Below are 22790 nucleotides of genomic sequence, written 5' to 3' on the forward strand. Positions count from 1 at the left end.
GTAATCAACTTGTTATGTTGACTGAGCACTGTAACATATTGAACATACAGAAGGTAAAAGTCAGTACCCACAACACTGATTTTGCTAACTGCACAGTGGGTAATTAAATTTATGAGAGGAAAAAACATGGAAGAGATAAACTAACAAAACAGTAATAAGAAATAAATAAACAATGAAATGGGACCACAGTTCTGACATATTTGTGTTTTTTCAGTTGTTTACTTAGGATATAGAGTTTAAGATTAGCGTTTTAAAATTGGTTTTGTTTTGGTTTGTGACTGAATCACATCCAGTGACTGGAAAGGATCCGTTTGGCAACAGCTTAATTTCTCAACGTGACAATGATCCCAAATACACTGCCAATGCAGTAAAAGCATAGCTGAAAAGAATAATATGTAATGAAACCCTATCAGTCAAGCTTGCTACTGGATATACTGTATTTCCATTTATGTTTGCAAACAGGAATGGTTTTATAAGTGGAGGGCATTGACTTTTTTTTTCACTAGTTTTATATTTTGCAACTCTTCCAGCATGGACGTTATGAATGTTATGCTGCCTGTAATATCAATTAGTATGACCAGTTTGGTGGTGGATTAGTGATGGTCTTGTGAGGATAATTCATGAAAAGATACACAGGCCTCTGCAGGCTAGGCAACAGCATCCTGACTACCATTAGGTACCAGGATGCAGGTTCAGGCCGTACACTGCTGCAGTGGGTCCTCAGTTCTTATTGGTGCACAACAATGCCCAGCCTCATGTGGCAAAAGTATGCAGGCAGTTCCTGGAGAATGACGGAATAAATATGATTGACTGGTCCTCATGCTCACCTGACCTAAATTCAGTCCACATCTAATCCAATCCACATAAATCAAACAGCACACTTCTGGGATTTTAAGTTTTAGTCCATCAGACTACTGACAGTGTGAGGTGCAAACTGCTGTCAGTTTGCACCTCCAAGACTCTATCCATTGTCTCATTAGCGGCATGCCCCGATGTTGTCGGGCATGATTGCAACCTTTTTTGGGGCCATACAAACTACTGAGTTTCAGTAGTTCAACTTGCATATATACAAAAAACCTGAAATAGTTATTTTAAACAGAATAGAGACATCTGTCTGGGATAGAAAGACTGGAAAACTGTTTAGAAGTACAGGTATCAGATACTGTTTAGGTTCCTGATAGCTAAACATACACAGTGGCTATTGGATCGAATAAGACAACATTATTATTGAATCACTCTTTGAAAAATACCATTCTTTGTTTAAAAATTATATTTCCATTGCACTCCGGGTGTAGCGTGTGAGAAGACGAAAACGTGTTAACTGAATCCTGGCACGTGATTGGCTCTGCAGATTTCAAACTTAAATCCCGCGTACGGCTGTTGTGTCGCGATAGGTTTCCTTTCTTCTTCGGGAGCTGTCGGCCGCTTCCGGTTACATGACGACGACGGCGTTTATACAAAAAGAGAGAAGGAAAACACAAGGAAAAACACCTTTCTTGGCGAGAACAGCGGAAACTTAATACAAATCGCCAGATTGCTGTTAATGGATTGCTTATGTGTCAGCATAACTAACGACTGCTGACAAGTTAGCTTGGCTGGAAAACGTATGAGCAGTGCAAGATCGCAGATATTTGGAGTTTATTGTTCTTCGCCTGCTTCCTCCAGCTAGGCTATTTCTGTGTTGCTGTACGTTACATAGCCAAGCTAGCTAACGTTAGCTAACGCTGGATGCCAACACGGTGTGTGCTCCTGGTTGTCAGTTAGCGAGCGGTTAGAAAGGAAAGGAAACCGCGCTGTTAATCGCTTTACCGCTGGACTCCGCTATCCGCTTCTAGCTCGTTGGCTTTAGTTGGGCGAGAATGGCAACTACGGCATTGTACGCCTGTACGAAGTGTAACCAGCGGTACCCCTTCGAGGAGCTGTCGCAGGGCCAGCAGCTGTGCAAGGTTTGGGAGTGTATGTGTGAGTGAGAGAGAGAGAGAGAGAGTCTGCTTGCAAACAAGAATCATCAAACAATCACGACACGAAAGAGTGAAGCAGTGTGCGGGTGTTTTTTGTTTGTTGTTTTTTTTTTTTTTTTGCCGCTGGGGTGTTACGGTGCTACAACAAGTAGCAGGTTAGACAGGCTCACATTATGTAACAAGTTGGAAGGCAACCGTATTAACGTAACCATGTTTAGATCACTTCTGTACATCGTGCTCTTTATTTAAAGCGCAACAACACAACCATACCACATGTTTACCTGTTGAATATTTGTTCCCGGTAAATTAAAAAAAAATGTAGATTACATGTTTGGTAGTCTTTCTCGTTTGTACCTGAGGAGCAGAGTTCGTTTATTGGCAAAGGAAAAAAATATTTAAATGGAGAAAACCTTGAAGCAAACCTGGCTGATTTTTCCTTTAGGTGTTTTCTTCCATAGGCCATGGCTTTTCTTTGCATTAGTGCCGTGCGATACCAACCAAATATAGAGCCAGCATGGCCGATACCAGTACCGTTACTTCTAACCTGTAAAGGTAGCTTATGTAGGAAAGAGCAGTGTGTCGTGATTTATGAGATGAGTAGTCTTCACTTGGCTAATTCTGAACAAATTTTAAGGAACACTAAATCACCGTTTTTACTGTTCACAATAATTAGTTAACACAATAAAACATAACTTTCAGCTGTTCGTGGATTTTGAAACTTGGTCTTTTGTAGAGCTGGGATATAAATGTGCCTGTCTGTAAAGCACTTTGGGTCAACTTCTATAGCACATTTAAACAACAGGATATGAGTAACATAGATATGACAGTCAACACAAAAAGGCTCAGACATTTTTCACTGTGCATGTTTGAGGTATATTTTTTCCATTTCCAAAAAATAATGTATTTAGCACAATTCAGAGGGCTACATACTGAACTTAAAGGAACACTTATATCAATCTCATACCAATACCGGCTTTGGTGTCAATCCAGTCACTGTTCATATCGATCTCCCCACCTCTACTAGATTAACTGATACATTCAAGATTATTTTTAATTAATCTTTTTAAGACCTAGACATTGTCACAAAAAGTCTGTTAAACCATGATTGTTCTGTTAATAATGCCTTTGTTTCCGTCAATGGGAAACCCTACTGTGACATTATGCTGGGCTTGTATAGAGAAAATTTACATTGGTGTTTTCACAGATGTTGTAGCCAGCGCACAATACGCACCACCTGCAATGCAGTTTCCACTGTAATAGACCGCAGTAGTGCTGTTTGTTTGTCACCATTCACCAGCAGACAGTCGTGTGCCACAAAATGATATTTCTTTGTTTTTGTACTGCAGGAGTGTCGCATCGCTCACCCAATAGTGAAGTGCACATACTGCAGATCTGAGTTTCAGCAGGAAAGGTGAGATGTTTCACCTCCCAGTGATGTTTGTTCAGCTTTCATTCACGCCAACTCAATGAATTTCGTTGAAGCTTGTTTTGGCTTGAAACCGGTCTTTATTCTTTGCAGTAAAACAAATACAATCTGCAAGAAATGTGCCCAGAACGTCAAACAGTTTGGAACGGTGAGTAGCAAATTTCTCCTGGGTTTTTTTGTAATACTAGCTGTATTTGCTAGGTCCTGCTTCACTTTTTGCATTTTCTTTTTTATTATTATTTGTTTATTTAGTTATTTATTTATTTATTTATTTATTTAGTTATTTATTTATTTATTTATTTATTTATGTTTCGTTTGTTTGTCTTTGCAGCCCAAACCTTGCCAGTACTGTAACATTATTGCAGCTTTTATCGGGACAAAGTGCCAGCGTTGTACTAACTCAGAGAAGAAATATGGACCTCCACAGACCTGCGAACAATGCAAACAGCAATGCGCCTTTGACCGTAAGGAAGAGGGGAGGAGAAAGGTAAGAGTCTGAATTGCTTGCAGTCTACTGTACAGTTTAGTAGCAAGTTTTATGAGCTAATATCACCTCCTGTTTCAGGTGGATGGAAAACTTCTGTGCTGGCTCTGTACGCTTTCCTACCGCCGTGTCCTGCAGAAGACCAAGGAGCAGAGGAAGGGCTTTGGTTCCTCCAACTCTTCATCCCTGAATGAGAAAGACCACCACTCCAGATCGCACCATCATCATCACCATCACCAACACAGACACAGCAGTTCTCACCACAAGTATGTCATCTGTTGTATCGCCTCTTTCCTCGCATGTTTTGTCCCCAGGCTGCTCAGTCAGCCCTTCAAGTTTAAAAAAACACATAAATGTTTTATGTGTCTGTCATATGCTGCAGGCTGAGTGGGAGCCTGAGTCCTGAACAGGAGCAGGGACTGTGGAAGCAGAGGTAAAGCTGCCTTCTTATTTAAGGCTCTTATTGAGTTTTTATTCCCAGAGTGAACACTTCCTTTTTCATCTGCTCTGCAGCCATAAATCGTCTTCAATCCAAAAGGAGACTCCAAAGAAGAAACCAAAACTGGAGATGAAGCCATCCAACGGGGACAGGTACGACAGATATAGCACATTATGTGCTATATTATGGTTACATATGTTTTCCTTTATGCCGTTCCCATTGTTGGCTTCATGCTCATTTCCTTCTCCCTCCAGTAGTTCCATTACCCAGTCTATGGATTCAGGGGGAACGGACAACTTCATTCTCATCAGCCAACTGAAGGAGGAAGTGATGTCACTGAAGAGACTTCTGCAGCAGAGGGATCAGACCATCCTTGAGAAGGACCGAAAGGTAGGTTAATCTGCCTCAGCTGACCTCTGCTTTTGCTTTGCTTTGTTTGAGGGGTTGATTTCTAATGACCAAATTCTCTCGTAGCTCACAGAGCTCAAAGCAGACTTTCAGTACCAGGAGTCAAATATGAGAGTGAAGATGAATCAAATGGAGAAATCACACAAAGAAGCTATGGAGCAACAGCAGGTAGGAATACATGTGTGACACTGAGGGTTTCAGATTCTTACTCCTCATTAGTATTAGTCTTCCCCTGTGTCAGTTTTAATTGCCCAGCTGTTTCCAGTAGGTGTGGTAATGTAGCCATTTGATACACCAGAGAAACAATTCATGGGAATTATGTTCTGCAATGATGTAAAGGTTATAATGGATTAATATTATGATAATAAAGGGATGGTTCACTGTGTCAGCTGATCCATTTCCGTCATCATCATCAAACGTTTTGGTCTTAAATTGTCTTTATAGTTATTTTCTAAGTGTAACAGTGTAAAAGTGTGCATGTTACTAATTGGATTTTTTTTTAACCCTATATGCCAACATTTATAACTCATTATGTATTTTGTTTCCACAGGCTAAGAACAGGGAGTTGATGAAACAAGTGGCTGCCCTCTCCAAGGGAAAAAAGTTTGACCGGACAGGAAGTTCACTATTGTTACCCTAACAATAGGCCGGCCAGGGTGACAACACAGAGCGGCTTCATTTTTTGTAACACTGTGAAAGTCTCTCTCCTGTGTTTCCTCATTGCCATCGACATCAACTACTTCTAAATTGGTAAAAAGCCAGAGACCATGTTGTACATGGAAGTGAAATGTTAAATCAAAGAATCCTTCTTTCTCTAAATAAATAAATCAATGTATTTTAGATATTTTCTGGCGGCTTTTCCACTGGATCATAGGATATGACTTTGGATGTGGTGGAGGATGGAGTCCTTTTTTTTGTTTTTTGTTTTTTTTGTTTTAATCCAACACTGCCGGGCCAAAACAAAAACCATGGTGTGCATACAGTATGTGGAGAACGTTGTCAATGCAGCCACTTAATGTTTATGGATGTCATGCATTTTATTTATTCAACTGTATTTCTTAGCTTTTTTTTTTTGTATTTCCTCACAACATACTAAGAGAATATCCCACATTTTGGGGTTTTCTTCAATAGTAATTAGTTATATTTTTGTAAATGGACGCGATTGTGGAAGACAGATGCTCCTTAACGGAGACCATGTGCAACTTTACAATGTATGCAAACGTTGGAAAGGCGACCACTGAGCTGCTGCTCGACAGTAGAGAAATCTCTCGGTTAACGATTCATAAACATAAAACCAACCAATGAGCACTCAGAAAGGCCGTCTCTTGGCTGCCCAGTTACTCACTGTGTGACAGCTGTAGTGCTTTGCTGTTTCTCTTTAGTGGAACGATTGTAATACTGCATGATTTTACTGCCAGATACCGGGTGGCTTTGTGGTCAGACTTTTTCTTCCCCTGCCCCTCTTTTAATTAGTTTTTTAAGAGTCACTTGTAAATGTATCACCGGGGTCAGCCAATGTATTTAAACTATTGCTTGTATCTGTTTTAGTGAGTACAGTATGTGTATGGTAAGGCCAGTTGAAATTAACATGTCTGTAGAAGATGCTTTTTAAACAAACACACCTATCACCCTACATTACTGGGCTGGTTTCATACTGTGGTGTCCAGGATCACTTTTGTACTTTTCCAAACCAAGTGTTTTAAAACTATTAAAACTGGCTAAACTGTTACGGTGTTCTCTTTGACTTTTTATTTTACTTATTACTCAGCGGGCCTCTATTATTAATGCATAGTAGTTTACCTTTATGAACATGTGGAAAAGAGGGAGAGTGAATATACTGGGTAAAGGATACTGAATTTAGACCTGATGGTAAGGGATAGGGTGAGATGGAGGCAGATGGAACAGCTGAAAGAAGAATGCTTGAGTCCATTGAGTGAGGAATGACATCTGTGTCAAAGCAAAAATATATACAGATTGTAATGTTTTTAGTAGCTTCCAGATGTGATTATGCACTCCCTGTCACCACCAGCAGGTAACTTTTTACCAATGGGCTGGGTTTGATTAGTGTTGTTGTTTTTGCTTTTCATATTTCTTTTTTCTTTTCTTTTAATGCATCACAACAATTAAATTAAAGTACAGACTGACACTGGTTCAACTTTGGTTGACAATTCCGCAAAATAATTCATAGTTTTGACGTGAAGTCATTGCAACTGTTCGCATTCTGTTGATAGATTCTTCTTATTTTAAACCGGAATTGACTGTACCTGCAAAGAGGTAGTATCAAATACTTGACATCTGATATAGAGAACAAATAAATAATATCTGGTGCACACAAGTTCTAATTTTTAGAACAATAAAAAGTGAAAACCGTAAGACCAGTAAGTTTTGAATTCCTCTTGAAAGATTTTCAGTAAACACTGATTCCCCAACAGCTTTAGGGACGCCATGTCACAGAAAGTATTTTAAGATGTGTGTACTGTAAGGGCATATAATTAAAGTTATTTGCGATAAATTTAGCAAATTTTGAGTTAATGTAGGAGTGATGGTTGCATTTGGCTAGTTGATTAAAATGGGCTACAACACAAAACCATAAAACTGTAGTGAATAGAGTATGAAGTATAGTCGAGACTGATTCGTTTTATTTTTATGGAATGAGTACGGGCAAAAATTCAATATCATTAAATTTATTGTAACTTAATACTCAAGCGCAAAGAAAATGACAGACGTTTGCGAATTACTAGTGAAAATAGTGTACCTTTTGTAGCGAACTCCACTAATTCCTAGGTTTTAGGGAGTACCTGAATGCGTCACAGTTATTCATCCGGGTCACTGGGACTTTCCGCAGTTTGGCTAGTCCAGTCTGCAGATCGCTGCAGTGCTTTACAGTAATACAAATAAAAACAACCCTTACCCGAATATGTATATACTGCGTTTAATGAGTTAAAGTGTTTATTGTTTGACTTCGTAAAGTTAGTCTAGGGCCAGGGTAAAATATGTTTAAGTGTACGGATTTTAGTTACCGTATTACAAGTTGTTTTGTCTAGCTAATATGAGCTAACTTACTTAGCCTCATCTATTAGCATTCAGAAGATAAATCGAGCTGGCTAAATCAAAAGCGTACAAAATCTAAAAAGAACTCAACGAAAGGTAAGTGGCAGTTGACTGGAGTTTTATTTTATTCACGTTTTACAGTCATAAGTTCAGGCTAGCTAACTAATATTTAGGTTAACTTTGTTTTGATTGTAGCGCAGCTAACCTAAAGTTAACAGGGTTCAGGTCACAGCTCATTTCTCATTTGTTTTAAAAATAAATGACAAAAAAACAGATTGAATGATGTTACTCTCTAATCTTGCTTTTTTGTTTTGCTACTAATAAGCAATAGTAGGGACACTGAAATAAATATAGTACGTCTTGGCAGTAAAATGCAAAGAATTACGGAAATCAGTTTATGAAGACCGAGGAAATTAAATTAGGAGGTCCAAATGCTTAAACTCTAAATGTTGTCCTTGTAGGATGTCGGACTCGGACAGTGACGATGATCAGGATCGCCCTTTTTCTATAACTGGCTTCCTTTTTGGAAACATCAACGAAGATGGCCAGCTAGAAGATGACAGTGTTTTGGATAACGTAGGTGTTTGTGATACGTTTGTCTGCAGAAACATTTAGCTGGCAAACTTACATTTTCTTCAACAGCTGTCTGCTTTTACTGTTCATTGAAATGTTTTGTTTCTGTCTCATTTCCTTATATCAGGAGTCCAAAAAGCATCTAGCTGGTTTGGGTACTCTGGGTCTGGGCTCACTTATTACAGAGATCACTGCCAATGAGGATGATGATAAGGAAGAAAACAGAGACCCTACCAGCGTGGATGCGGAAGGTGAGGTCACATATATGAAGCAAATTAGGAGCAGTATTGTGCAAAGTTTAAAATAATTGACCTTCTCCAGGTTGGGTGAAGAGCACTGAGGATGCAGTTGATTATTCTGACATCAGTGAAGTTGCTGAGGATGAGACAAAGAAGTACCGTCAGGCCATGGGGTCTCTGCAGCCCAGCAGGAAAACAGGTGATCAGCAATGTTACAGCTCTTACAATGCTTAACTGTGGAGACAATGAGGCTGGTATTGTTTGTACTTTGTCAGTAGATGATCAGTTAAAACAAATCTTTTGAACATTTTATGTCAGTTGAGGATTTTATGACATTTTAAGATCCTTAAGGTGGATACAGTCTTTGAAAAAACAATCCGGATATTAGATTTTTCTAACACTTACACAGGTAAAGGTTTGTTAACTTATGTTTAGGGTTTTTTTTTTCATTATATAACATTTTTTATTATTGTTTTCACAGGACTACATAAAGTCTGTGTAATTAAGTACACCTCATGTTTCAGTGGCTTGTGGAATCACCTTTAGCAGCAGCAACTTGAGATAATAATCTTCTGTATGACTTTCAGTCTTTCACATCATTGTTGGGGAATTTTGGTTTAGTCTTCATTAGCACGTTCCTTCAGTTCATTTAGGTTTGCAGACATGCTGCAGAATTTCAATTAGATTTAGTTCTGGACTTCGCAACACCCTGATTCTTTTTTTTTGCAACAGTTCTGTTTTAGATTTGCTGCTGTTGTTAGGATCATTGTCCTGTTGCATGAGCCATTATTGGACCAGCCTTTATCTGTCACACAGATGGCCTCACATTTGACTTTGGAATATTTTGCTGTACCGAGGAGATCACGGTTGACTTAATGACTGCAAGATGAGGTGTTTGTGCTAATATGCTGTGTTTGGTTTTGCCAAACATGGAACTGTGCATTATGGCCAAATATCTCCACATTTGTGTTGCACGGTCTGACCTTGGGGTGAGTTTTCTGGGACATCCCCTCCTGGGTAGATTATGGCATTGTGTTAACACACAACTGAAGTCATCAGCCAGTTACCCTTTTAATTCCTATGGAAACAGTAAGGATGTACTTAGTTTTTCACATGGCTGCATAGTCCTGTGTTTTTCCTCATGACTATGTTAATAAAAAATATTTTCAAACTCTTTATTCCTAGACGATGAGGATGACTATGATGCTGATTGTGAGGATATTGACTCTAAGCTCATGCCCCCTCCACCACCACCAACTCTTCCTACATCTAAGAAAGAGGAACCCTCCACTCAGAGCACAAATGGCAAGTACATAGTTGCTTGTGATTACTTCGTAAAAGTTTAATTGGGTTTGGATTAGTCTTTCTCGCAGAATGTATTAAATTAAATTGCAATACATGTTTATTTTGATCAAATAATTTTCAACACAAACTTTGATGACCTTTACTGCTCCATTGATTTATTACTGTCACCTGCAGCAGTTGGGGAAGATGGGGATGGCATCATCCTGCCTTCCATCATCGCACCATCCTCTACAGCAGATAAGATTGACTTCAGCAGCTCCTCAGACTCTGAGTCAGAAACCGACCGTCCTTGTCAGGGTTCAGGGGCCGGTGGTTCTGCGGACATTCTCACACTCCCTCTGGCTGGCATCATGCAGAAAGATGCTGCCAAAGCGTTGCCAGGTGTCACAGAGCTCTTCCCAGAGTTTAGGCCTGGAAAGGTACAGCATCTTTATTTACACATACTTAAGGTTCATTTTTATCAACATTTTAAATTGGAGTGCATTAAATCCATTTCCTTGAATGTGCTGGCAGGTGCTCCGGTTCTTGCGCCTGTTTGGCCCTGGAAAGAATGTGTCATCGGTTTGGAGGAGCGCCCGCAGGAAAAAGAAGCGAAAACATAGAGACCATCAGCCTGGGACACCTCCTCCAGAAGGAGAACCATCAGAACAAAGCCAGGAGAAGAAATCTGGATGGGTTTATGAGTACGCTCTTCCTCCTCCTCCAGAGCAGTGCCTTTCTGATGATGAGGTAAGTCTTTGCTGCATGCTTGAGTAATATCAGCTCTTAGCAGTTTTTTCTCAGTATGTCAGGTTAATCAGCACTTTACATTCATTTTGCTTTGTCCAGATAACCATGATGGCTCCAGTAGAATCAAAGTTTTCACAAACGTCTGGTGATGGGGACAAGGAGACAGAGTCTCGGCCTAAAGTAGCAGAATGGCGATATGGTCCAGCCCAGCTCTGGTACGACATGCTAGGGGTCTCTGAGGATGGAAGCAATTTTAACTATGGGTTCAAGCTTAAGGAAATGCAATCTAGTGAGCCTCAGAAGCAGGATACGCCTAATGAAATTACAGAGACTTCTCAAGAGGTATGCAGATACAGACATCTCTAGCAAAAGGAGGTAAATGATACTGATCATCCTGCTAAAGTTGTGAAATATATCCATAGGTCCAGATGCAGGAGGACAATGACATTGTCGATGGTGATGAAGATAAAGACAGAAAAGCTTTGGAAAATGAACTCTTCCTCATGGTGACTCAGCTGCAATGGGAGGATGATATAATTTGGAACGGGGAGGACGTGAAACACAAGGGTACCAAGACTCAGCGAGCCAGTCTTGCAGGATGGCTACCCTCTAGCATGACCCGTAATGCCAATGCTTACAACGCACAGCAGGGTAAGATAGCTGGAAAAATTCAGAAGTAAATCTTTGTGGGTCTTTTTTTTAATGCTAGCAGAATACAGTACTGTGGTGTGCTATTGTTGTACGAACATTGATAATTGATGGTGGAGGAGTCTGGTGTAATATTGAGTGTGTTTAAAAAAAGCTCTAATATCTGTTTAATTTTAAAGGTCTGACAAGAAGTAATTCTCAACTGGTCCCACCTACACCTCCACCCATGCCCAAAGCTGCTTCGATTTCTGGTTCGAAGCGGGACAAAAACAGCCACGATAATCAAGGTCAGTTTACGCTTTTGGTCACATTTCAGTCCTTCCTGTTTCAAGATAATTTCTCACTGTTTGTTTTTGACCCATTACAGCCTCCCAGGACGAAGACTGTCTTTGGTTCTCCATTTTTCCTATTGATAATGAAGAGTTGGTATACGGACGCTGGGAAGACAACATTATCTGGGATGACCAAGAGATGGATCACATGCTTGACCCACCTGTTCTTACACTGGATCCCAATGATGAGAATATAATTCTAGGTATAGTCAAAAATCTTTATCTGCCACTTCTTCTGTTATGTTTTCACTTGTTTTAGGCTTTTTTTTTTTAATTAAATCTGTGTTATGCTGCTCTCACTTGAAGAAATTCCTGATGAAAAGGAGGAGACTACCTCCCACTCGCCATCAAAAGAGAATAAGAAGGAAACTGCAATCAAGAAGAGCCGCATCCTGCTGGGGAAAACGGGCGTGATAAAAGATGAGCCACAGCAGGTATGGGAAAGGCAATCTTGATAATTTGGTGCTGATTTGTACTGGAGATGTGGTTTGTTTGAAGAAAAAGGTGAAAATATCTAAGAGGGAATAAAAAGGGCTACATAAAAAAAGCACGACTGTAAAACGGAAATACTCAGGAACATTTTTACACTTAAAAAATTGGAATTATAGAATAGCAGCACTTTGAGTGCTATGTATGCTTTCTCTCAACACAGAACATGTCCCAACCTGAGGTCAAAGACCCCTGGAATCTGTCCAATGACGAGTTCTATTACCCCAAACAGCAAGGCCTGAGGGGAACCTTTGGTGGCAACATCATTCAGGTAAATGGTAGTTTATAACAGTGAATATAAAGCTTAAAACAAATTGTGTTGTGTAATATGAAAACTTTTTGTCTTGTTGACAGCACTCCATCCCAGCCCTGGAGCTGCGGCAGCCCTTCTTTCCCACTCACATGGGACCCATGAAGCTTCGCCAGTTCCATCGTCCAACTCTGAAGAAGTACTCATTTGGAGCTGTGGCTCAGCCGGGTCCACATCCTGCTCAGCCTCTGCTCAAACACATAAAGAAGAAGGCCAAGGTATGTCCTCAAGCACTATTACACTGTGAGTGTAGAGATAAATATGTAGTGTTTAAATGTTGTCATTTTAGTGTTGATGTGTACTGAATATATAATCTTTTATAGATGCGAGAACAAGAGCGGCAGGCAGCAGGAGGTGGAGACATGTTCTTCATGCGGACCCCGCAGGACTTGACAGGCAAAGACGGAGATCTGATTCTCGCTGAATACAGTGAAGAATACGCCCCTCTCATCATGCAAGTTGGCATGGCAACCAAAATCAAGAACTACTACAAAAGAGTGAGCTTGACATTGGATTTGTATTGTACTAACTTTGCACTTATGTTCTGCACTGCTGAGAAAAGTGATTTTTAAAACACGATGAAATTCACCAGATCATCAAATTGTTATTTCTCACTCAATATTATGACACTGTTACTGTGCTTTTCAGAAACCTGGAAAAGATCCTGGAGCACCCGATTGTAAATATGGAGAGACTGTGTACTGTCACACATCCCCTTTCCTGGGTTCTCTGCATCCCGGACAACTTCTTCAGGTCAGCACCGTATCAGCGAAATAACCAGATCTGTGCATATATATAAAATCTCTGTTCTGTGATCATGGCAAACTGTATGATGGTGTGCCTTTTCCTCAGGCTTTCGAGAACAACCTCTTCCGTGCTCCAATCTACCTTCACAAGATGCCCGAGACTGATTTCTTGGTTATACGAACACGACACGGCTACTACATTAGAGAGATTGTGGACATTTTTGTAGTTGGTCAGGAGTGCCCATTGTTTGAAGTTCCAGGGCCGAACTCCAAACGAGCCAATACTCACATCAGAGACTTCCTTCAGGTATTTTTATTTATATATTTCTTTTTTATTTAGAGCTCGGCTGTTGTCTGCACATAGCTGACCTATCACTTCTGTGTTCTGCAGGTGTTCATTTATCGCTTGTTCTGGAAGAGTAAGGACCGGCCGCGGAGAATCCGCATGGAGGATATAAAAAAAGCTTTCCCCTCACACTCAGAAAGCAGCATCAGGAAGCGACTTAAACTGTGTGCTGACTTCAAACGCACAGGTAGACTTCACACGTTTGACTGTGTCGATTGTTTAGTGATGATCATCATGGATTAGACTAACTTGTGTTGAGTCGGGGAAATATTTGGGGCATAAAAAGATTCTGTGCACTTTGAAGTTGCATGGGGTCAGCAGTGCGCGTGTGTGTATGTGCGCCTTGAAATGACAGAGTGATGAAATGATTTGTGTGCTTGTCCTCATGGCAGGAATGGACTCAAACTGGTGGGTGCTGAAGCCTGATTTCAGACTGCCAACAGAAGAAGAGATCAGGGCCATGGTTTCTCCGGAGCAGTGTTGCGCTTATTACAGCATGCTGGTAGCAGAGCAAAGGCTGAAGGTAACAGCTATTACCTGCATGTATCTTCATTTGTATTTATTTAGTGTCTGTTTCATCAAGTTTTTTCACCCCTTAAGGATGCCGGATATGGTGAGAAATCCTTCTTTGCTCCAGAGGAAGAGAATGAAGAGGACTTTCAAATGAAGATTGATGATGAGGTATCAACTGAAACTCTTCCTCACAATAAAGTTAACTAATACAGACTTGAGATGACTCCATGCTGACTCTGTGTCACCCTGCAGGTGCGGACAGCTCCTTGGAACACAACCAGAGCCTTCATTTCTGCCATGAAGGGAAAGTGCCTGTTAGAGGTTACAGGTGTGGCTGATCCCACAGGCTGTGGAGAAGGTTTCTCCTATGTGAAAGTGCCCAACAAGCCCACTCAACAGAAGGTCTGAGTGTCTGAAGTCAAATTCTGCCGCCTCAGCGTTACTTATATGACATGTAATGCTGACAAGTTTGTTTCTGGTGATTTTGCAGGATGACAAAGAGCCACAACCAGTGAAGAAGACAGTCACAGGGACAGATGCTGATCTGAGGAGGCTCTCACTGAAGAATGCCAAGCAGCTGCTGCGCAAGTTTGGTGTGCCAGAGGAGGAGGTGAGACCAGGGTGATGTTCAAGCACTTTAAAGAGATGCGAGACATTGTCAAACTTTTTCCTGATTAGGTTTGATCACACAGAAACACAGAAAAGGCTTTAGTTTTAAGATTATTTTTAAAGGTTCTAAAGTGATCCTGTTTTTGTCTGTGTGTCAGATCAAGAAACTGTCACGTTGGGAAGTTATTGACGTGGTCAGGACCATGTCCACAGAGCAGGCACGCTCAGGCGAGGGACCCATGAGTAAGTTTGCCAGAGGCTCTCGTTTTTCTGTTGCTGAACACCAGGAGCGTTACAAGGAAGAGTGCCAAAGGATCTTTGACTTGCAGAACAAGTGAGTTTCCAGTACAGCATTATGAGTGTTTTATTCAGGATCCTGCCTCTGCACACTTTAACTTCTGTATCTTATTGCACCCCCACCTCAGAGTGTTGGAGTCTACAGAGGTGCTCTCAACAGACACAGACAGCAGTTCAGCAGAGGATAGTGACTTTGAGGAGATGGGTAAGAACATTGAGAACATGCTGCAGAACAAGAAGACCAGCACCCAACTTTCCCGTGAGAGGGAAGAGCAGGAGAGGAAGGAGCTGCAGAGGATGCTGATGGGTGAAGAGAGCGATCGTGACAAGGGGCGCAAGGAGCGGCGCAAAGGAATATGTAAATGTCCTTTTGTGATATTAAACACAGTCTTAATGTTAAGGACAAAAAATTGAGTATATAACTGTGAACTTTACTTCTCTTCACTCTATAGCCAGTTCCTTGTCCACCAGCTCCCACAAAGATGATGACACATCCTCCGTCACCAGCCTGAACTCCTCGGCCACGGGACGCCGACTCAAGATCTATCGCACCTTCAGAGATGAAGACGGCAAAGAGTATGTGCGCTGTGAAACTGTGCGTAAAGCTGCAGTCATCGACGCCTACACCAGGATCAGAACCACCAAGGATGATGAATTCATGTGAGTGTGACTGTAATTAAAGTCAGTTTAATTAAAAAATAATTATTTGGTTCTTGGAAGTATCCCATCGGACTGGTTCTGTATTTATTGGTGCTATTATGTAACAGTTAAAATAAAGTAATTTTGACTCAGCAAAGTCTATGTTTATAGAGCTGTGGTTAACGCACAGAAACCAGTGATACCAGTGATTATGACTCACAACCTTTTCGCGACTTTGTTTAAAATTCAAATTAGTTTTAATATTTTTTGATACATCTGTTAAATATGCAGAAACCTTTTCTTGTTGGTGTTGTATGGTGTAACCAGAGGATTAATCTAATTCATGGGTATGGATTAAATTACTAAGAAGGAAAAAAATGGACTGTCACTTAACTCAGACCTCTTTTTGTAAACCTGTGAATGTTAAAGGTCCTCGTTTTTCTTCTTTAAATCTTTTTGCAGACGAAAATTTGCCCTCTTTGATGAGCAGCACAGAGAAGAGATGCGGAAGGAGCGCCGGCGTATTCAGGAGCAGCTGAGGAGGTTGAAGAGAAACCAGGAGAAGGATAAGATCAAGGGGCCTCCAGAGAAGAAGACCAAGAAGGTCAAAGAGAGACCAGACCTCAAGGTAAAAGTAAGCTTGCCGATTCAGTACTATATGCCTTTCTTTCACTTTTTCCTCACAAGCTTCATGGTAATGCACAAAATTCAAAACCTACAGCCAGTTTGCCTTGAACAGTTCTTCTTCTTATAATATAGCCCTGCTAGATTATCCTCGTGTTCCTTAATGTTTTCCTCTTTTCCCTAGCTAAAGTGCGGTGCATGTGGCGCCATTGGACACATGAGAACAAACAAGTTCTGCCCACTTTACTATCAAACCAATGCCCCACCCTCCAACCCAGTCGCCATGACAGAGGAGCAGGAGGAGGAGCTGGAAAAGACAGTCATCCACAATGACAATGAGGAACTGATTAAAGTGGAGGGCACCAAGATTGTGCTGGGCAAACAGCTCATTGAAAGGTATAAAAAATTAGATTTAAATTTCCCATGTTTTGCAAACTATGTTTTACTCATTTGCTACATTTACAATAAATGGATCTGTCTAATTTGTTACAGCGCTGATGAAGTGCGCAGAAAGTCTTTGGTGCTCAAGTTCCCCAAACAACAGCTACCAGCAAAGAAGAAGAGACGTGTAGGCAGTGCAGTCCATTGTGACTATCTCAATGTAAGCATCCTTATACAGATTGTTGCCATACAACATTATGATGATGATGATAAAAACTTTACAAATAAAGGTCTTATATATTTATTCCTACATTACACACATCCATAAACACATTATATGTGAACACAAGCCCAAAATAACGTATGAAAGACTAGGGAGAAGCTAACCTATAGATCTGAGTTTTCAGCTACCACTAATTAGCTGACCCGAAAGGCTTACAGCAGCGTGCCCTGCAAACTCATTCTTTTCTACGGTTTGTGCCACTCAATAAAAAAATTTGTGCGCCAACTGGGGAGCATAGAAAGTCAAGCAGGGTGCACCGGCCAGAGCAACAGAAATTTGGGTCATTTGCTCGACCTAGCAGTTAACACAGTGTATGCCACCTGTGTGCATGCTATTTCCTGTGTGAAAGGGTCTTGGGGAATGCTGGTGTAAAGTTTAGGAGCTACAGGTTGAAAAGAGTGGTTTCCACTGGATTTAAAATAAGAGTGTGGAACACTTGAACAGATGATCAGAGAGGCTGGCTGCTGTTACAAGGACTCAGCAGGCCTTCTTTATAGGACAGGGGTGTCAAACATAAGGCTCGGGGCCAGAATTAGCCCGGCAAAGACTTCAATCTGGCCAACTGGACGACGCTGGTAAATGTGAAGGATGCATAGATTTTGAGCTTTTATCTATTATTTAATAAGTTTTAGAGCCTCTCTTTTGATAAAGAAGCCCCCTCAATTCCCATTCATACTAGAGCAAAGTAATAGATAAACAATTAAATGACAGAACATTCCTGTTTTTTCACCATCTGTATATAATTTATTAATTTTCTTTTTTTACAGTGGGTTCACAGAAAAACAATACATTATCTTTGAATTAACAAAGTCTTTTTATTTTATAATTACAGGACAGTCTGGGTAATGAACTACAAAAACCTTTCTGTAATATTACACATTTATAGTGTGTAAAATTTCCCTGGTCCAGCCCACTTAAGATCAAAGTAGTCTGTATTGGCCCACAATGTAAAATGAGTTTGACATCACTGTTTAAGGGCGTTATAAGTGAATACAATTGTAAAATGATCTGAATTTCACTGGATTGAAGGTGAGGGTCACTTTAATAGATGATTTAAGTCTTTTTTTTTTTTCTTTTTTTTTTTTCAGAAACCACACAAGGCCATCCACCGCAGGCGCACAGACCCCATGGTGACCTTGTCCTCTGTGCTAGAAAGCATCATCAATGACATGCGGGATCACCCCAATGTAAGAGGCGTCTACAACACGTTCACTTAAAATTCTGTTCTTTGTTCCTATCCAGCTTCACCTTTATTACATCTACCTCTTCATTGTAGACATACCCGTTCCACACGCCAGTCAATGCCAAAGTTGTGAAGGACTACTATAAGATCATCACGCGGCCCATGGACCTGCAGACACTAAGGGAGAATGTGCGCAAGCGGATGTACCCGTCGAGGGAGGAGTTCCGTGAAGCAGTGGAGCTTATTGTCAAAAACAGTGCCACCTACAATGGTAGAGTTACAGGAACACGCTTAACAGACTCAGCGTGGTTTCAGTGAGATTTCAAACCTTCATCAGTTTGTTGAGATGGCTTTCTGTTTTTGTCTCACCAGGGGCAAAACATCCAATAACACAAGTTGCACAGTCCATGCTGGATCTGTGTGATGCTAAACTGAAAGAGGTGAGTGGATGTAAACATCATTGCCATGATTTGGTCTCACACCAAATTAGTTCCTCATCAACTGTCAAATCTGTGTGTGTTTGCAGAAGGAGGACAGGCTGGTGAGGCTCGAGAAAGCCATCAACCCTCTGCTAGACGATGATGATCAGGTGGCCTTCTCCTTCATCTTGGACAACATTGTAACCCAGAAAATGATGGTGGTTCCTGATGTAAGTCACCTCCTTCAGTCGGTTTGAGAACAGTGATCAGTATAGAATCGGATAATAATCTAAGGCTCGTTCTTCCACTCTTCCCCTCTTTGTAGTCGTGGCCATTTCACCATCCCGTCAACAAAAAGTTTGTGCCGGATTATTATAAAGTTATTGTGAACCCCATGGATCTGGAGAATATCCGCAAGGTGAGAGGCTAACAGGATGTCAGGCTTACCTAGAGTCATTTAATATTGGCAGCAGCATGAAGAAACACCCTGTTTGTGTGTCTGTGTTTAATTTCAACAGAACATCTCCAAACATAAATATCAGAACCGAGAGACATTCCTTTCAGATGTCAGTCTCATCCACACCAACAGCATCAAGTATAATGGTAAATGCTTTTATGGATCATTTTACCTCAGCATTTAATTTCTCTTAAAAGAAGTTTGACTAACTTGACCATCTTGTGTGTCTTTGACAGGTTCAGACAGTCCTTACACCAAGACAGCTCTCGAGATTGTTAATGTGTGCAAGCAGACTTTGGCAGAGGTGTGTAGAAGATTCTTAGGGTGTTTTCACACCTGTAGTTTGTTTATACTGGAGCTGTTCACACTGAGAAAAATTCAGATGAACTCCAAGCAAAGTAAAATGTGTCACTACAAACCACATGACAATTTTCAGTCTGCTTTATGGCCAAATGTGTCTGGGCTGGGAGCACGTTTATCCAGGTGCTGTGTCATTTCGCAGCTAGTTGCTAGGCCATACAGACTTTCGCACATCTATAGTAGCCCAGAATACAAAGCATACATGGCTACAGGAAGTGTTTTTTAGCTCAGCTTTTGCAACGTGCACCTTGTAGTTGGGTCAGATTGAGGTTGCCAAACAAGCTTCTCTGGAGTTCATTTGGAACTCCACACCTGAGTGCAATTACTGTGTTCACATCCGCACAATCAAACTGCACCAAAGTGGAAAACAAACCAGTTTAATTTAAACTAGCTAAACACTACAGGTGTGAAAACACCCTTACTTTGCCCTTTTGAAGTTAAATAAGGCTGAGTTTGATTGAGCAGTTTCAAAGCAAAGTTAGGAGCAAATCAAAGGCAGTTTGACTCGTAGTTTTAAAAATGTTGCATTGACACAGAGTGGAAATGTGAAACCCGGGTGTGTAAAATCAGACTGTGAAATATTTGGAGTAATTACAGAATTGTGTTGCTTGTAATGTATTTTTAACACATCTAAACAAGAAGAGAAAAAAAACAACCGCTTTAGAAATAGTCACCATTTATTGTGTTTGCAGTATGATGAGCACTTGACTCAATTGGAGAAAGACATCTCTACTGCTAAAGAGGCAGCTCTAGATGCAGCAGACCTAGAGAGTCTGGAGCCAATGACGCCTGGGCCATACACACCTCAGGTAAGACAGCATCCAGGGCCTAGTTCCTTTAGGCCAAACCAAGTACTCTAAACTTTTGTGCGTGCAGTAGCTTCCTTGCCACTCCTTGTATTGCTTCTCCTTCACTTGTTCTTTGCACTAACTCTCCTTTCCAGACTTTCACATTTCATTTGTACAATCTAGTTTCTTTACCGTAGTGTCTTCTTTTTCCCAACCTGTTCTTCTCCTTCGTTCCTGCCCTCTTTGCCGTGTCTCTTTGTCCGTGTCTCTGTGCGGTGTTGGCCAGCCTGCTGATTTGTTTGACAGCGGGGCTTCGGGGAGTCTGCCCAGAGAGCCCAGCAGCCTTTTCTCTGAAGGACCTCTAGTGGGTGGTCCAGAGAAGAGAGGGGGGCAGGTATGGAGAGACAGAAATAAGTCTTGCAGCCACATGCCCACCCCTCTTGTATCTATCCTCAAAGCATCCCGCTTCAGTAGGCATTTCTGTTGTACCACCTTCCACACAGGTGACAGTTTTTTTTTCACCCTTGATTTGTTACCTGTCTGTGTGGCTGTTTTTACTCAAGTACTGCAGACCTGTCTGATTGAGGCAAAGGGGCAAATTCATACTGCACTTTGACCTGATTCTGCAGACATTGTCCAGAGATCACATGTGAAAATGTCAACAGTAAACACCACAGTAAACAGTGACAGGCCATCTTTTAGACAAGTTTGTTTCCTGACCCTTTTCATTCTACCTCTCAGGGACGGCACAGCAGAAGACCAGGGGAAGAAGAGTCTGATGTGGATATTGAAGGCTTTGATGAGGATGACGATGGCAAACCCAAGACTCCTGCTCCTGTAAGAAATACAGATTTACTGATACTGAGCACATACACACAGATGTAAACTGCCTCCGTTCTTATTTACCTCATGTTTTTGTGACCTGTGTCTGAAGGCAGAGGATGCAGAAGGAGATCAGGAGTACGAGGACGATGACGAGGAGTTGTTGCTACCTCCTCGCAGGCGGGTGCATGACCAGGATGACGAGGAAGAGGAGGAGGAAGAGGAGGGCGACGGAAGATCTAATCGCCCAGCTCAAGCTAGCGTGCTCTATCAGGATCTGCTCATGTCGGACGTAGAGGATGATGCCAGCGAAGAGGAGGGTGACAACCCGTTCTCTTGTAGGTTCACAATTATTCTCCAACGTTCAGAATCTAAATAGCAAAATCTGGTGGACACAGAATGTCTTTTCTCTTGTAAAATGTCCTGATGAAATGCGTCTCACCCTCCAGCCATACAACTATCGGAGAGCGGCAGCGACTCGGACAGAGAGGTTGATGTGCGACCTGCGCCTCCACGGAGAACTCAGGAGACGGCCCGCATGGGCATGGAGCAGGACGAAAGTATGATGTCATACGAAGGGGATGGGCCTGATGGGCCACACATGGAAGACAGCAATGTCAGGTACAGCAGACCAACTGACCACAGTGAAAACATAAGAATGTAAATGATGGCAGTCTCCTTATCACAAAAGTGCATCTGGAAATGAGGATTTTAATGAGGGGAAAAAATGACATTTAAAGCTTAATTTTCATTGTCATGAAGTATTTAAATAGTTTTATCGTATGCATATCTGTACCACTGAATCATTCCATGTCTTGATGTTATTTTAAAATCTCTTTCCTTGGTTTTCATCTCAGCTACGGCAGCTACGAGGAGATGGAGAGTCAGAGTCAGATGCAGCCATCTAGTTTGGGAAATGGAGAAGAATACGGCATCAGCGAGGAGGAGGAAGACGAAGAAGACGAGGCACGGAGGAGAGGCCCAGCTGTGCTCTCTCAGGTCCAGCTCAGCGAAGATGAAGAGAGCGAAGAGTTCAGATCTATTGGGGGCGAGAGCGACATGGACTCTGACAATTAGCTTCTTTCGATTTCTTCTTCTGCTTCTTTTGCTCCAGAATCATGAAAACTGAAACAGTTTTAAAAATGAGGAAATGAGATCTTAGGTAAATATGTGTACAGTGTTATTTTGTAAATGACCGTGTTAAACCAATTGTAGAAAAAAAACTGCACCTTGTAAATTTCAGTTTGTCTTTTTATATATGGTTTCTTTGTTTTATCCCATTTTGCTTCAGTTAAATGTTATGGAAGCTTCTTTCCATCACTCAAAAAATAAACATTTTTTACCACCTGTCAGTCAAAAGTTAGTTACTTTAGAGAGTTGACTTAATCAGAGGTTTGAGTTAATATGCGATAATAATCCATTTTGAGGTCAACCAAAAAATTTTGCCAAGCAAAAAGTGTTTGGGGTTTCTTTCAGTTGGTGGGGAAGAGCTTCCACAATATCCCAAATTCACAATAAAGGAAGAAAAAAAATGAAGACACAATTTTCTTTGTTTTTTTTCTAATACTAAATAAGCTGCAGCTCCTCTTTCTCAGTTTTGCTTATTGAATGAACATAATTCCAGTAAGAAGTGATTGAGAGGGATTCAGATCCATGCAGTTCAACTTCCCTTTTGATATGTTAATATTTAACTCGTGTTAATATTTGTCCAATCCACTAGTCATTTATCATCAAACATAAAGTAAAAGCGATGGAAAGTAATCATTGAGGTGGAATATGACAGGACTTTAATGACTGTGGTTACAGTTGGAAAATTGTTGTAGATATTTTGACACACCAACAAAAAACAATTATAAATAAAACAAGCGCAAGCTGATCAAATAATTACACTTCTGTATGCATTTCATTTTTCTCAAATATGTGGTGTTC

The 22790-nt window shown here is 41.0% G+C and overlaps 2 protein-coding genes across 7 annotated transcripts; both read left to right on the forward strand.

Annotated features, from left to right (window-relative positions):
* The first annotated feature begins 1404 nt into the window (after window positions 1–1404).
* Window positions 1405–6447, forward strand: fam76b (family with sequence similarity 76 member B). 2 transcript variants are annotated; one of them, XM_042220832.1, is made up of 10 exons: window positions 1405–1946; window positions 3308–3372; window positions 3481–3535; window positions 3719–3874; window positions 3953–4137; window positions 4254–4304; window positions 4385–4462; window positions 4568–4700; window positions 4785–4886; window positions 5269–6447. In XM_042220832.1, exons 1-10 carry the CDS (start codon window positions 1860–1862, stop codon window positions 5356–5358), a joined length of 1002 nt encoding a protein of 333 aa, XP_042076766.1. In that variant the 5' UTR covers window positions 1405–1859; the 3' UTR covers window positions 5359–6447. The 2 variants fall into 2 exon arrangements, with proteins under 2 accessions (XP_042076766.1, XP_005922145.1); XM_005922083.3 differs by having other exon boundaries at window positions 1406–1946; window positions 4565–4700.
* Window positions 6448–7553: 1106 nt separating this feature from the next.
* On the forward strand, window positions 7554–22745 carry taf1 (TAF1 RNA polymerase II, TATA box binding protein (TBP)-associated factor). Of its 5 annotated transcripts, none has more exons than XM_014333508.2 (41): window positions 7554–7865; window positions 8231–8345; window positions 8470–8593; window positions 8664–8780; window positions 9767–9886; window positions 10061–10305; window positions 10400–10615; window positions 10715–10957; window positions 11038–11266; window positions 11443–11550; window positions 11631–11798; window positions 11902–12029; window positions 12248–12355; window positions 12439–12612; window positions 12718–12891; window positions 13043–13147; window positions 13247–13447; window positions 13532–13673; window positions 13879–14009; window positions 14087–14167; window positions 14252–14401; window positions 14490–14609; window positions 14767–14942; window positions 15034–15263; window positions 15358–15565; window positions 16007–16178; window positions 16353–16564; window positions 16661–16769; window positions 17921–18019; window positions 18109–18286; window positions 18388–18455; window positions 18542–18664; window positions 18760–18852; window positions 18953–19037; window positions 19128–19195; window positions 19944–20060; window positions 20326–20433; window positions 20781–20876; window positions 20974–21199; window positions 21311–21482; window positions 21719–22745. In XM_014333508.2, exons 2-41 carry the CDS (start codon window positions 8232–8234, stop codon window positions 21936–21938), a joined length of 5958 nt encoding a protein of 1985 aa, XP_014188994.1. In that variant the 5' UTR covers window positions 7554–7865; window position 8231; the 3' UTR covers window positions 21939–22745. The 5 variants fall into 5 exon arrangements, with proteins under 5 accessions (XP_014188994.1, XP_014188996.1, XP_014188995.1 ...); XM_014333510.2 differs by having other exon boundaries at window positions 16007–16172; XM_014333509.2 differs by having other exon boundaries at window positions 10064–10305.
* The last annotated feature ends 45 nt before the right edge of the window (window positions 22746–22790 follow it).

The sequence above is a fragment of the Haplochromis burtoni genome, unplaced genomic scaffold, assembly GCF_018398535.1.
Source record: "Haplochromis burtoni strain Fernald_Lab_line unplaced genomic scaffold, NCSU_Asbu1 Contig_56, whole genome shotgun sequence".
NCBI classification, from domain to species: Eukaryota; Metazoa; Chordata; class Actinopteri; order Cichliformes; family Cichlidae; genus Haplochromis; species Haplochromis burtoni.